Raw genomic sequence first — 14,304 nt, forward strand, 5'->3', positions numbered from 1 at the left:
TTCACAGCTCAGTGTGGTGGAGCCATGACAGAGGTTAGCGGAGTGATTCTGAGCCCTGGTTTTCCTGGCAACTACCCAAGTGGTCTGGATTGCACCTGGACGGTCACCCTTCCCACTGGCTTCGGTACATGCATGCCATTAGAAATGAGCTACAGAATTGTGTGACTCACTGCCTTTTATCAGTGTCACTTATTGTTGTCAAAATGTTATTTAAGGAATCCATGTGCAGTTCTTGAACTTCTCCACCGAGGCAATCCACGACTACCTGGAGATCCGAAGCGGACCTAGTGAGACTGGTACCGTGATTGACAGGTTCAGTGGGCCGCAGCTTCCTGAGTCACTCTTCAGCACAACCCATGAAACCAGCTTCTTCTTCCACAGCGACTATTCCCAGAATAAACCTGGATTTCACATTACATACCAAGGTAAGACTTCTAAAGAGGCCATATTATGCCCTTTTACAGTCTTGATTTTAGGCTCTACTAGAACAGGTTTTCATGCTTGAATGTTCAAAAAACACATTATTTTCCTCATATTCTCCATTGTTGCAGCTCCTCTCTTCTCAGTCTGTCAGTAACGCTCTGTTTAGTTCCTGTCTCCATGAAGCCCCTCCTTCTGAAAAGCACAATGTGCTCTGATTGGTTGGCTGGACCAGTGTGTTGTAATTGGTCAACTGCTTTGAGTGTGATTGGGAAATGTCCCACCCCTTACCATAACCACCAGTTTTAACACACTACTAACTAACTCAACCAAGCCCTGCCCTCTTTATTTTACATATGAATTATTTAAATGAGGAATACTGTGACGTGTTTGTTCCCGGAGGAAATCTCAAGACTACAATGGAGGCGTTTCAGGGAGTTCAGAAACAGTGACACTGATATAGAGAATAACTCCCGCTGGAGGGACTTTGGAAACATGCTCAAACAGCAACATTACACAAAAGCATAATAGGTCCTCTTTAAAATTCCCCTAGATCCATTAGGCGTTACTACTGAGTCAAGACGAATATACTGAGTTATTTTCCAAGGCCTTTGGCAATCATCCTCCTCACTTGCAGTGTTGGGCACGTTATTTTAAAAAAGTAATTAGTTATAGTTACTAGTTACTTCTCACAAATAGTAACGGAGTTAGTATTGTTAGTGACGGAGTAACTATTGTGTTACTTTTAAAAAAAATAAAAATATGCCAAATAAATTGAATGCCCCCAATATTAAATATAAGTCTAAGAATAAATTATTCTTGATCCGACTCGTGACTCATGATCTGCTCTTGCTCACAACATGAAATTTCTCTGTACTGTACTACGTGTTGGTAGCCATTAAAGAAAACGTAGTTTCATATGTTTAAATAGTCCTATGTTATGTTTTAAAACCATTTATTTGATTATGAAAAGTGAACAGCATGAGTAAGATGCATCATAAGATGCGCAATATATTGGGAGGCATGGAGTGGGTCAGACATGATTTTGACCACTTCATTAAGTTTTGTTTTATAGAAAACTTTTCTTTAAAGTGAATTTCGTAAAAATTGTATCTTATTTTTAATCAATGTTTCATCAACCAGTAGCCTGGATTTAATAAATAAGAAGCAAATATAGCAGACAATATAATCATGACATGGAGGCGCCGGCGCGTTCACTGGCGCATATACTGGAAGTGAGCTCAATTATAGGCCGAGTAATGTGGCATTTTTTTTGTCAGTAACGGTAACGCCGTTGTAATGGGAGAAAAAGTAATTCTCTAACTCATTACTGAAAAATGTAACAGCATTAGTAACATTGTTTATTTATAACACTGTTATTCCCATCACTGCTCACTTGTTGGATGTCCTTGTTTCTTTTCTTCAGCCTATCAGCTGCAGAGCTGTCCTGACCCTCGACCTTTCAGGAACGGTATCGTAATAGGCAGTGACTTTAGTGTGGGCATGACGGTGTCTTTCGAGTGTTTACCCGGTTACTCGCTCATCGGTGAGACCTCTCTAACCTGCCTCCATGGAATCAGCAGGAACTGGAACAACCCTATACCACGCTGTGAAGGTGGCTTTTTACTCTCCTCCTCAATATAAATTCTTCATACACCGCCTTATTTCAGTATTGAAATTGAAAGACCTCAGTGTTTCATGCATGCAACTGCTCTCTATAAGTTATTATGAAAGTGCCATCAGTTGCTTACAGCTTATGACATTATAGGCAAGCACACGAGTGAGATTTAATGCCTAATCGCAACAATATTACTACATAATGTGTGATGTTAAACAGTGCCGTGCGTCTTTATGATGCGAACAAATTCTCAATGGTTGAATGCTCAGCATTATCTCCCAGAGCTCAATGAGGTGATCTCATAGCAGAGCGATCACTGCTAAGAGAACTTTTAAGAGATAAAACCTTTAAAGATGCACTATTGCACCTTTATGCAAATGTTCTGTATATACATAAAATGAATGATGATAACATTACTTTGTTTTCTGCCTCCCCAAAAGCTCTATGTGGTGGAAATATCACCTCCATGAACGGCACCATCTTCTCTCCCGGTCACCCCGCTGAATACCCCAACTTCCAGGACTGTGTGTGGAGTGTCCGTGTGCCACCGGGAAACGGCATCTACATCAACTTCACCGTCCTCAGCACTGAACCCATCTACGACTACATCACTGTGTGGTAAGCTCTCATAAAAGTTTCTTAGATGTGTGATGATGAACTAATTTGCAATCAGTTATCATTCATCATATAATAATAACTCTGAAGAAGTGAGAGAGATGGGACTGCATATGCAGATGAATGAGCCACAGGAACAGAGGGCCTTTTGTGACAATCCAAACGTCCTTGAACGTAAGACATTCACTCTTGTGTGCAAAACAGCCTGCGGTCCTCTAGAAAGCCCCAAAGCACGCTTGCTCGTAACTGTGAAAGGAAATCATCCCTTAAACAATTTTAGGACTATCTGGCACTGCGTTTGCTTGGTTAGGCATCACAGTATCTCTCCTTTTGAAAAGCAGTTCTATAAATTGCCTTTGCACAGTTCCTCAAGTCAAGAGACGATTAAATTCAGCGTTGCTTTTGCGTTCCCTAATGTGGTGTCTTCTTACTCAAATGGAAACTTAATTTCTTTTTGCTTGACTTTGACTGGGTTCGGTTGACACTATCTAGAGGTGAGAATTGTGTAATAGCTAAATATTTACATCTATATTTAGATACAGTTTTTATATTTCAACACTGTAAAACTCAATAGGTTCAGAATACTCAAAACATTCAAGTAAAATGTTTTGAGCATGCTGAGAATTAGAAATTAATATGCAACTCAACTCAATCATATTAAGTTCAGCTTAATACAATGAAATTTTGAGTTCATGCAACTTTTTTCCTATTAAGTACAATGAACTTTCATTATTATTTGAGTGAAACAAACTAATTTAATTTAATTAATTTTAATTGTTTGGTTGAAATTATTTTTTACTGTAAAATACCATAAGTGCATGTGTTTACCGCTATTCTAAAATAAGTCTAGTTCAACTTTATTATCACACACAGGATCCATTACAACACTATAAAATACAGACTCAATTTTAAAGTATATTTTTATGTATTAATTTATTAATATATTCTGCAAGAAAGATGTAAACTTCTTAAATTTACCCTAATTATCTTGCTCAGAGGTTGTCATATTCTTAGTGTGCAGGCATAAATGACTTTTTGCCGCTTTTGTGCATAATTTCCCTTTTGAGCTTTGTCTCTTTAACCTTTCAGGAAGAAATTTTGCTAATTAGGTACACTGCATTTTTTTTTTTTTTTTGCTTTCTGTAGCTACTGGTTTTGGTCTCCTCATGGAAATTAAGCCCATTTGCTTTGGTGTTTTAGACTCTAAAGGGAGTGTGTCTTCAAACAAGAAGAAACATCTCTAGAGGTTTAGCAGGGCTAATATAAGGAATAATAAAACAACAATACAGATTTTATACTTAAAGTTCTTTGAGGGGAAAAGTCCCTTATGTACATCTTCCAGTCCTCTGAATCGAAGCTACTTTTGAAGTTATTGGTGTATATCTTATTGATATATTTCAGAGAGTCACAGATAACAGCAGCCAGAGTTTGTGTCCTTACAGAGTCACTTTAGGTTGTTTGGAAGAGCAGAGACTTTTGACTAATTGTCCTTCACATCGTTGTGACACTCAGTTGCGGGGGAGATGGAATAATGCATTGAATGAAACCCAAGATGAATCCAATAATTAATGTCATCTGTTCATATCAGAGGTCCCTCTTGTTTAAGAAAAATTCCAGAGGGTGCTTTTATTTATTAATGGATTCTGCATACCCTACATACCCGTTGTTGTAAATAATGCATTTTCACCATCAGATAGAACTTACATTATTGCTTTTTTTTTTTTGTAGTCTGTGCGATCTGGAATTGAGATTGCATTTCTGTTGCATGTTGCAATCCTTCAGTCTGTCCCGAAGACTGCGTGACTACTAAGACTCGTGAACAAACTCGTATTTCTCTCTCTCTGGGTGCTCCATTGGTTCCTCAGTGTGCTGCTCCTAGTGACCATCTCATGCATCATAAGTGACCTAGATAAAACGGTGTCTTCTGGTTTATTAGTCCAGCTCTATTGTTCATGAACGGGACAAAGACTTTATGCATTTCTGCTGGGCTGGCCTAATGTAAAGACAACCACAGATGTGGCAGGAATATAGCTTAATAAACTACTAGACACAGAGAAATGACTGCCTGCTTTGGAGATGCACTTTTCTTGCAGTCAATAATAGGGGAAATATTGCTGTCTTAGATTAAAGTCCCATTTCAGACACTATGGCTCATAAAAACAGTGTTTGGTGATGTACTGCAGCACAGATCAGTCTTAAAGTATGAAACACGTAGTTTATTTACTCTCAGTGTAATTGCAGAGTCATTATTTTTGCAGGGCCACTAGGTTAAAGTCACATTTCACTGACTTAAGATTCATAAAGCAACTTTGAGTGAGATTGGAGTTGAGTCTTAAAATGTTTAATTTATCTACTCTATGTGTAACTGCAAATTGTTTACTGGCTGTTTCAGGACACACACACACACACACACACACAAAGGATTTGCACTTGCTGTTTGTGTTGTTTTAGGACCCGAATTTAAAAGTATGTTTGATTTTAATGCCCACTTATAAAGCTTTTTTTTTCCCATCATCATTTAATGAAATACTGCTGCCATGATCAACAGAAAATCATTTGAAAAAAATTCTGTTTACCACCCACGGTAACAGTGCAACGTTAACTGCACCAGGTGAACAATTTGGTAAACAAGGCGGAATGTATAATGAGCTTCATTTTCCTAGAAAAGAGGTGTGTTTGCAGTAAAAGGAGTGACAACGACTTCACTAAAATACTCAGGCTACATTCAGAGCCTAGTTAAACTAGATTGCATGTGGATTTTGTGCAAAAAAAATATATATATAAATGCACTGCTTTGTTTCTAAATCCAGTATATCAGCTGATTTAGGCCTGTCTGAGAAATAATCAGTCCATATTCTGAATGTAGCTGTGGATAAATTGTAAATCTTGATTTTTGTTTTCTGCAGGGATGGTCCAGACCAGAGTTCGCCCCAGATCGGTCAGTTCAGTGGTAACACAGCCCTGGAGTCTGTCTACAGCACATCCAATCAGATCCTCATCAAGTTCCACAGTGACTTCAGTGGGAGTGGTTTCTTTGTGCTCAGTTACCATGGTGAGAAGCTCCACACCAGTGTTCTTTTTTATTATTATAGTTTACAATGTTACAGAATATAATATTTGGTATTATATTAGGTAATACTTTATAAGATATAAGCATACAGTAATAAAGTACTTACAAATCATTTCCAAACTAGTTAATATATTGTAGTCTCTACAATAAATTAATAGATTATACCAATAGTAAGTTCTTCATTCATTGTCACTGTAATTAACACAATTATTATTTTATTTCTTTTATTTGAACAGGGACATTTTTTTTCAAAGGAGGAGCAGTAGCATTATGAAAGATTTTAAATACATTTGTGCGCATTAGTAGATTTTCAAAATTTAAAATACTATATTTGGTGAGTATCTGACATGATACTGCCGTGTTTTTTTTTACGTGAATCTTAAGGGCACTTTTATACAATGATTCAAGTGGTTTTAGGGCTGTTTTACATGCCTGAGACCAACTTGTCATGCAATAGAAAAAATGTGGAAGAATCATTGCATTTAAATATGTATGTGATGCTTCAACAGTAAGTGAGTTTCTTATGTGTCTATTAAATTTCAGTGTGTTACTCAGGTTTTTTTTTTTTTTTTTTTTGCCCATTTACTAAGATTTCAGGATTGTTTAATTAGTTTGTAGTAAAGTAATTGTTAATTTGTTATTAGTTCTCACTTTAGATTAGGTCATGCAAAATGTCATTAAGTGCTTTAAACCAACCTTTATTAGACATTAATTGCATTCATATTCAGTGATCCTTAAAGGGATAGTTCACCCAAAAATGAAAAGTATCCCATGATTTACTCACCCTCAAGCCATCCTAGGTGTATATGACTATCTTCTTTCAGACGAACACAATCAGAGATATATTTAAAAAATATCTTTAGTCCTCCAATGTTTATAATGGTTGTGAATGGGGGGCCAAAATTAATGCATCCATTAATGCATTAAAGTAATCCATAAGACTCCAGGGGGGTTAATAAAGGCCTTCTCAAGGGAAGCGATGCATTCTTATAAGAAAAATATCCATATTTACAACTTTAGTCGAACTAAAGTCAACACACATACAGTACATGTTGGCATATGTTGTTTACGGGAACTCTCCATAGGAGTAATAGTTTTATTAACTTAATTAATGCCGTTTTCCGTGACCTAATCTTAAGTGTGAACTATTTAGGGTTAATAAGTTGTTAACAAAGCAAAAAAAATCATTATCTTACTCTTTAGATAAGAGCTAGTTAGACAATAATAATTTGGTTAATTACAGTGACAATGAATGAAGAAATCACTATTTGTATGTAGCCTATTAATATATTAACAATGTAGAGACTATAATATATTAACTATGAATTAACTATAAACTAATAGTTTGAAAATGATTTGTAAGTACTTTATTACTGTATACTTATTATACAGTGTTACTGTATATGGTTGAAGTACATTGTATAGTAAATATTACACTATATTATAGCATTTTCATTTTTATATTTTTAGTTTTAATGTTATTTTTAGTTAAATTTTTTGTAATTTTGTGCTTTTGTCAATTTATTATTATTATTATTATTATTTGAATATTGCTATTTTTGTTTAATTTATTATTATTTCCAGTTAATTATTTTAGTACTTCAGTTTATTGAACTTATTATTTTGTTTAGTTTATGTTTTTCAACTGATAAGGTATTTACATTTTGTTTTATTTCAGCTTTATTTCAGTAGCAGAAATGTTTTTAATAGTTTGTTAATAATAACCCTGCTCTACACACTTCAGGCCCCATCATAGACATGTTTCTCAAACTATGGGTTTTTTTAACAACACAAGTTGAGTTCAAACTGTTTAAGCCCTATATCATCTGCCTCTGTGGGATATTGAATGGTTTGAGATGATTTTCAGGAACCTGAGATGACCTGCAAACAGGAATTGGTGAAAACCGGTGCATTCTGTTTCAATAATTATCTGTCAATAATGTCATATCTATCCCCAGAAGGCAAATAAAGTGGCTTACATTTACACTGATCATATTGACCTAAGTCAGCCTGCTGACTAGTATTTATAGTTTGTTACATGCTTTCATATTGATCCTCGGCCCATGTCAGCTGTCACTCGAGGCTTAATGACTCTGATGCATTGAGGGAAAACAACCATATTTAATGTTGTATGTTGGCAGACGTGAAGTAAAAACTCTTTTATTGTGAGATTTTATGCTCCAGACCATATTGTTTTATCACTCAATGAGTTCAGTTTCTTCACCCGTCTTTCGTGGATTGAATTGCAGATGACTAATTTCCCATCTGCAGATATTTTAGGCTGTGATGCGCATGCATAACAAAGAGAAAGGATCGTCTATATTTACTCAGATTTGCTCTGGGAATACCCCGTTCCATCATAATGAGTTTAGCTTTGATTCCGTTTGATTCTGAGTAAATGGGACACCGAGCCTGAACGACAACTTTATTTCCACCAACTGCTTTGATATGAATTAGTAAAAATTACCATCCATTAAACTGAAATATTCATCTAGTATTTAGTATGTTATCTAATCATATTAGGGCTCTGTCGGGTCTGCCAATCTGCTCTCTGATGTCGCATCCTCCAGTGTTTTAAAGCCAATCTAGCCAAAGCAGCTTAGACAGGAATCTATGGAATATGATTATGAGCTCGAAATGGGCTCTCAAATGCAGAGATCATGCCCTCCAAATTCACTCAGGTTTATTAGCAGGGCTTTACTCAATATTCAGTCCAGACACCAAGGACATCAAAGAGGCATCTCTGAGTTAGAGAAGCACCAAGCAGCCCATTTTAAAGACTTAATTCTGAAGTCTCACTCTAATGGCTCTCAGAAGCACACACACATATACTCTCTGCTTCCGCTTTTCCTCATGAGTCATAAAAGAAAAACTCTGGACAAAAATTAAAAAAAACAGGATGTTTGTAATTGCTAAAATTTAGTTTAAGTGTATGTGTGTGTGTGTGTTTAAATCACAACCCACTGTTTTTCCTCCTTTTTCACACCCACTTGAAAAGCTTCTTCTTGGGAAGTACAATGACTTCAGCCACATGGCTGCTGATCAGAGCGTCCACCCTCAGCTCTCCGGGCTGCCCCTTTTGTTGCAGTTCCATTTTGGATACTTACCCCAAAACACAACAGGGAACTCGTCAGGAAGCAAGCTGAGAATGAGCCACATGCTAAGTGGACTTCAATAGTTAATTAGTGTGTTTCCAACTCAGCCTTCTGAAACCTCAGCTTGGCAAGAGAAGACAAAGCCACTTTAGATCTAGTAACATACAGTAGAAACTACCTAAAGGGTTAGTTCACCCAAAAATGAAAATTATGTCATTGATGACTCACCCTCATGTCGTTCCAAACCCGTAAGACCTTCGTTCATCTTCAGAACACAATTTAAGATATTTTAGATTTAGTCCGAGAGCTTTCTGTCCCTCCATTGAAAATGTATGTACGGTAGACTGTCCATGTCCAGAAAGGTAATAAAAACATCATCAAAGTAGGCCATGTGACATCAGTGGGTTAGTTAGAATTTGTTGAAGCATCGAAATTACATTTGAGTCCAAAAATAACAAAAACTACAACTTTATTCAGCATTGTCTTCTCTTCTGGAATCCTTTCCATTGAATTGATTCCATTTAATTGATTCCATTGAACTGATTCCATTGAATTGATTCCATTGAACTGATTCCATTGAATTGGAAAGGATTCAATTCAATGGAATCAATTCAATGGAAAGGATTCCGGAAGAGAATACAATGCTGAATAAAGTCGTAGTTTTTGTTATTTTTGGACCAAAATGTATTTTCGATGCTTCAACAAATTCTAACTGACCCACTGATGTCACATGGACTACTTTGATGATGTTTTTATTACCTTTCTGGACATGGACAGTCTACCGTACATACATTTTCAATGGAGAGACTAAATCTAAAATATCTTAAACTGTGTTCTGAAGATGAACGGAGATCTTACAGGTTTGGAACAACATGAGGGTGAGTCATTAATGACATAATTTTCAGTTTTGGGTGAACTAACCCTTTAATGTATTATGTAGAGTATTATGGTATCATGAGAGAGAGATTGACTTAACGAGTGTATTACTGTACCTGCGTCTGATATAGCAGTCTTTCTTCAGGTTGAGGTCCATAATATTATATCCATTATAAAATAAAATCTTTTTGAATGTCTGCTGAGGAAAGTGATATCTTTGTTTTTGTCCTTTTAAAAGTTAAGGGGATTTCACAGCGCTAGAACAACATCCTTGTTCTGAATCACTCATAAAGAGAGTCTTTGCTGCCGTCCAATGGCATAGTAATGTAACTTTCACTGATACTATTGACGGACCCTTTCTCAATATGAAATACAGCATATTTTTCATATAAAATAATATTTATTGAACAAAAATGTTTAAATTAGCTACAATAGCCATTATAAAAGTCATAAACACAAGCAAACAATTCCATCAAACGTACAAAAGTAGCTCTCTAGTACAGGATTTAAGTTAAATGTAGCCTAATTATAAAGTTATGAAACTTTTTCCTTTAACCCATGAGTCATCAAAGAAAAACTCTGGACAAAATAGTCAATTAGTGTGTTTCCAACTCAGCCTTCTGAAACCTCAGCTTGTCAAGAGAAGACGAAGCCAGTAGAGCTAGTAAAGAAGGAACATTGAGAAGCTTATTGTATTTTGTAGATTATTATGGTATTATGAGAGAGAGATTGACTTAACTAGTGTATTGCTGCATCTGATATAGGATTCATTCTTCAGGCCGATGTCCTTAATATTATAGCCATTATAAAAAAAAAATCTGTTTGCATGTTTGCTGAGGAAAGTGATATCTTTGTCTTTGTCCTTTTAAAAGTTAAAGGGATTTCCCACAGCGCTAAAACAACATCCTTGTTCTGAATCACTCGTATAAAGTCATGGCCGCCATTAAAGGCATAATAAAGTAACTTTCACTGATACTATTGACGGACCCTTTCTCAATACCAAATATGGCATATTATTTATATAAAATAATATTTATTGAACAACAATATTTAAATTAACAACAATAGCCATAATGGAAGTCATAAACACAAGCAAACAATTCAGTCAAACGTACAAAAGTAGCTCTCTTGTACGGGATTTAAGTTGAATATAGCCTAAATATAAAGTTATGAAAAAGTCATCAAAGAAAAACTCTGCCTTCTGAAAACCTCAGCTTGGCAAGAGAAGACGAAACCAATAGAACTAGTAAAGAATGAACGTTGAGAAGCTTATTGTATTTTGTAGATTATTATGGTATTATGATAGAGAGATTGACTAAACGAGTGTATTACCTGCGTCTGATATAGCATTCATTCTTCAGGTCGATGTCAATAATATCCATTATTAAAAAAAATCACTTTGAATGTTATTTACTTTTCCTCAAAAGCCATCAAAGAAAAACTCTGGACAAAAATAGTCAATTAGTGTGTTTTCAACTCTGCCAGCGTCTTCCTTCTCCACACATCAACTCCTTCCTCAAGAGCTCAAAGGTTCCTGATATCCATCTTAATCAGTCTGAAGTCTTGACAGTTATGGCTTCATGTCAAACTTCGAGGTCCTGCTGCGTTCGCGGTTGTCATTAACACCAGAATAATTAGCTTGGTAATTATCATCAACACTCACAGCTATCTATACATTGCACAGGAAAGGGCCTCAGCGCTGTTACGCTCGCACAACAAATGCATTACCCATGCAATCCATGTCTGGATAAATTCCATTAATTCCTTCTCTTCTTAAATGATTTGCTCATTATGTGAGTGGTTTTGTTCTTGGCGATTTCAGCGTCTGTGACACGCTCACTTGCTTGGGTGTGAGATGTAAGCGATTGATAGGGCTCCATGTTAATGTCGCAGAGCGGCCCGTAGCGCAGTGATAGTCACCCTTCCGTGCGCCTCAGTGTCACCCTACTTAATCACATCATTATTTGTCACGGCAGGCTCCTCTGTCATTAGTACTGACTAGATGCCAACGCAACTGTGCCGAACGTTGCACTGCGCCAGGGGCGTTTTTTCAGAGGAGGCGAAAAGATTTGAATGAGAAAATAATGGGCTGTTCCAAAATAAAACTAGAAGTATTATGAAATATGACATTTAATAGAGTGTACGTCAATATTAGTCTGTTCAAAAGTGATGCCAGTGTGTAAAGTTTTCGAGAGGTTCAGCTTCTGCTTTGCTTTCCAACTGTATGGTGTGAATAATAGCAAAATATAGGGGGGAAAAAAAGTTGCATGAAGCTATGTCGTTGAGTTTTGCTTGAGAAAATGCCTACCTATCAGGTTCACAACTGGTCAAAAAATCGTCCACATATACAGACTAAGGTGTGGTCACATTAGCAAATTTATGCATTTTCTTATGTCAGTAATGGTTAAAGCAGTGCATCTGTGTGAGCAGCTTGAACCCGTTGCCAAATTTCCAATCATGTTTATTATTTTTGAAAGACTGGATTTTGCAGACAGAAATTTGCAGAGCAATGGTAAATGACCACACAGTATGATGCTAAATATTATAAAATATAATCGATTATAAAAAATATTCTGTATAAACATTAAATGGGAACAAATGTATTTAATAGTCAATAATTGAAAACTCTTATCACATGACCATAATTCTGAGCAATAACCTTCAGCAGCTCCTTCTGAAACTATTCTGAGATGGGGTATGGGGTGGGGAAAGGAGATAAATTAGTACATGGATTAATAATATACAAATGCTGAATAACTTTTAGAGATTTCTAAGAGTTTTGAATCTCTTAAAACTTTGTAACCACATCTTTCCTCCTCTTGTTTTGCAGCCTACCAGTTACGGGTCTGCCAGCCTCCACCAGAGGTTGCAAATGCAGATATCCTGATGGAGGATAATGAGTTGGAGATAGGTATGAACATACGCCACTGCTATTGTTAATAAACCTGGTTCTGATTCTGAAAGGTTGGCTTGAGGTCCAGCATACAGATTTATTTAAAAGTGTCATATTTTGCAATGCAAAAAATACATCTCCTATGCTGTTTTATATATAGAGTATAAAAATTCGGCACTTTAATAACATTTCTCTGTCTGTTTGATTGTCTTTAATAGCTAGAGAAAGATGTCAGTTACCATCCTATTAAGAATTGTTTTTATTCTGTCATGATTTACACACCTTTCATGTTGTTCCAAACCTGCGTGACTTTCTTTTTTCAGCAGAACACAAAATAAGCCATTTAAAAATGTCTCAGTATTTTATGTCCATACACTAGTTTTGGACCCCATTGACTTTGTACAGAAAGAAAAAAATTCTTTTATGTTCTGCAGAAGAACGAAAGCAGGGCTTAATGCTTACTTTTTTCCCAAGAAGCAGAATGCTCCTAATTTGAAAAATGTATAGTGCTTAAAGACCTTTTAAAAAATTGTTTTATCCTTAATAAAGGAATATGTGAAGACATTTACATGCAAATTGATTTAATTTATTTCAATACAAAACTACACTGTTTAAATCTTTCTTATGTATATTCTAAACATTGAATTAAATGCCAGATAAACTTTACTTTTTATAACAAAATACCAATAATATCCAGAAAAAGAAATGTATATATTCTGCATAATGTGTGACTATTAATTATAAACAAGCCCAAAATACACTGGGATTCTTACACCAGGAATTTGAAATGTCTTTACTACTTTAAACATATGACTGAGCAAAAACATGCACTCTTGCAACCATCTAAAACACATTACAATACAAACACCATAAAATAAACATTGTAATTCATCAAAAATAGATTGCAAGCATTCAAATGACATATATGCGCTGCATTCATTGAATGCAAACCTCTCTAAAACCACGAGCCTGTAGAACGTTTAACAGTGTAGCCGTGTTTTGACTTTGAACGAGCAGCAATCATAATTAAATCATTAGCAATAATCACCTTAAGCCATATCTCGATTCCTGTTTTCCGGCCTCAGATTTATTACAAGTAAGACTTTTGTTATACCATTTAAGATGTTTAAGACTTTTTATGACCTTAAAAACCCACACCTACTCCTAAATACATCTTACAGTTCGCACACATCTATATTTAGTCATAAATATGAGTGAAATGCTCACACTATCGAGTCCTGGAAAGTCAAATAGGTTTGAAATGACATGGAGGGAAAATGATTTAGAGTCTTTCAAAATGGATAGGGCTAAAACATGGACTATAATACAATTTATGCTCCTTGTTGTGCTTCTCATACATCCACCTGTTACAGAAGTCTCGACTCGTTCCAGCCAACTGTTCTCAGATCTAGACTAAAATAGTACCCTAAATAAGACCCATTCATAGCACAAGCACGTTGGCACGCAATATCAAGCCTGGCTTTTGATTGATGCCACAGAAATTAGGCCAATACTGTAAATGATATTCACCTTGCCCTGTTGCCTAGACACCGGCAGTGCATTGGAACGCTTCTCCGCATCGGAGCACTCCACGGCGTCATACCTTTGATGTTTTCCAGGTGCTTACGCATGATTATTTTTAGATAGGTGATGGTGGCAGGGTTGTCATGCAAAGCCAATACAAGCAATTCATTAGACAAGGCTGCAAACGCTGCTG

At 36.0% G+C, this 14,304-nt stretch overlaps 1 protein-coding gene across 1 annotated transcript in view; it reads left to right on the forward strand.

The window, feature by feature from the left end:
- The window catches only part of csmd3b (CUB and Sushi multiple domains 3b), a 514,670-nt gene that overhangs the window by 412,425 nt on the left and 87,941 nt on the right, over positions 1–14,304 (forward strand). Inside the window, exons 40-45 of the mRNA XM_067361816.1 lie at positions 8–124; positions 216–425; positions 1,847–2,035; positions 2,479–2,656; positions 5,560–5,705; positions 12,525–12,605. Of these exons, the coding sequence (XP_067217917.1) occupies positions 8–124; positions 216–425; positions 1,847–2,035; positions 2,479–2,656; positions 5,560–5,705; positions 12,525–12,605 (921 nt within the window). The remainder of the gene's footprint in view (positions 1–7; positions 125–215; positions 426–1,846; positions 2,036–2,478; positions 2,657–5,559; positions 5,706–12,524; positions 12,606–14,304) is intronic.

Source organism: Chanodichthys erythropterus, chromosome 15 (assembly GCF_024489055.1).
Source record: "Chanodichthys erythropterus isolate Z2021 chromosome 15, ASM2448905v1, whole genome shotgun sequence".
Classification (NCBI taxonomy): Eukaryota; Metazoa; Chordata; class Actinopteri; order Cypriniformes; family Xenocyprididae; genus Chanodichthys; species Chanodichthys erythropterus.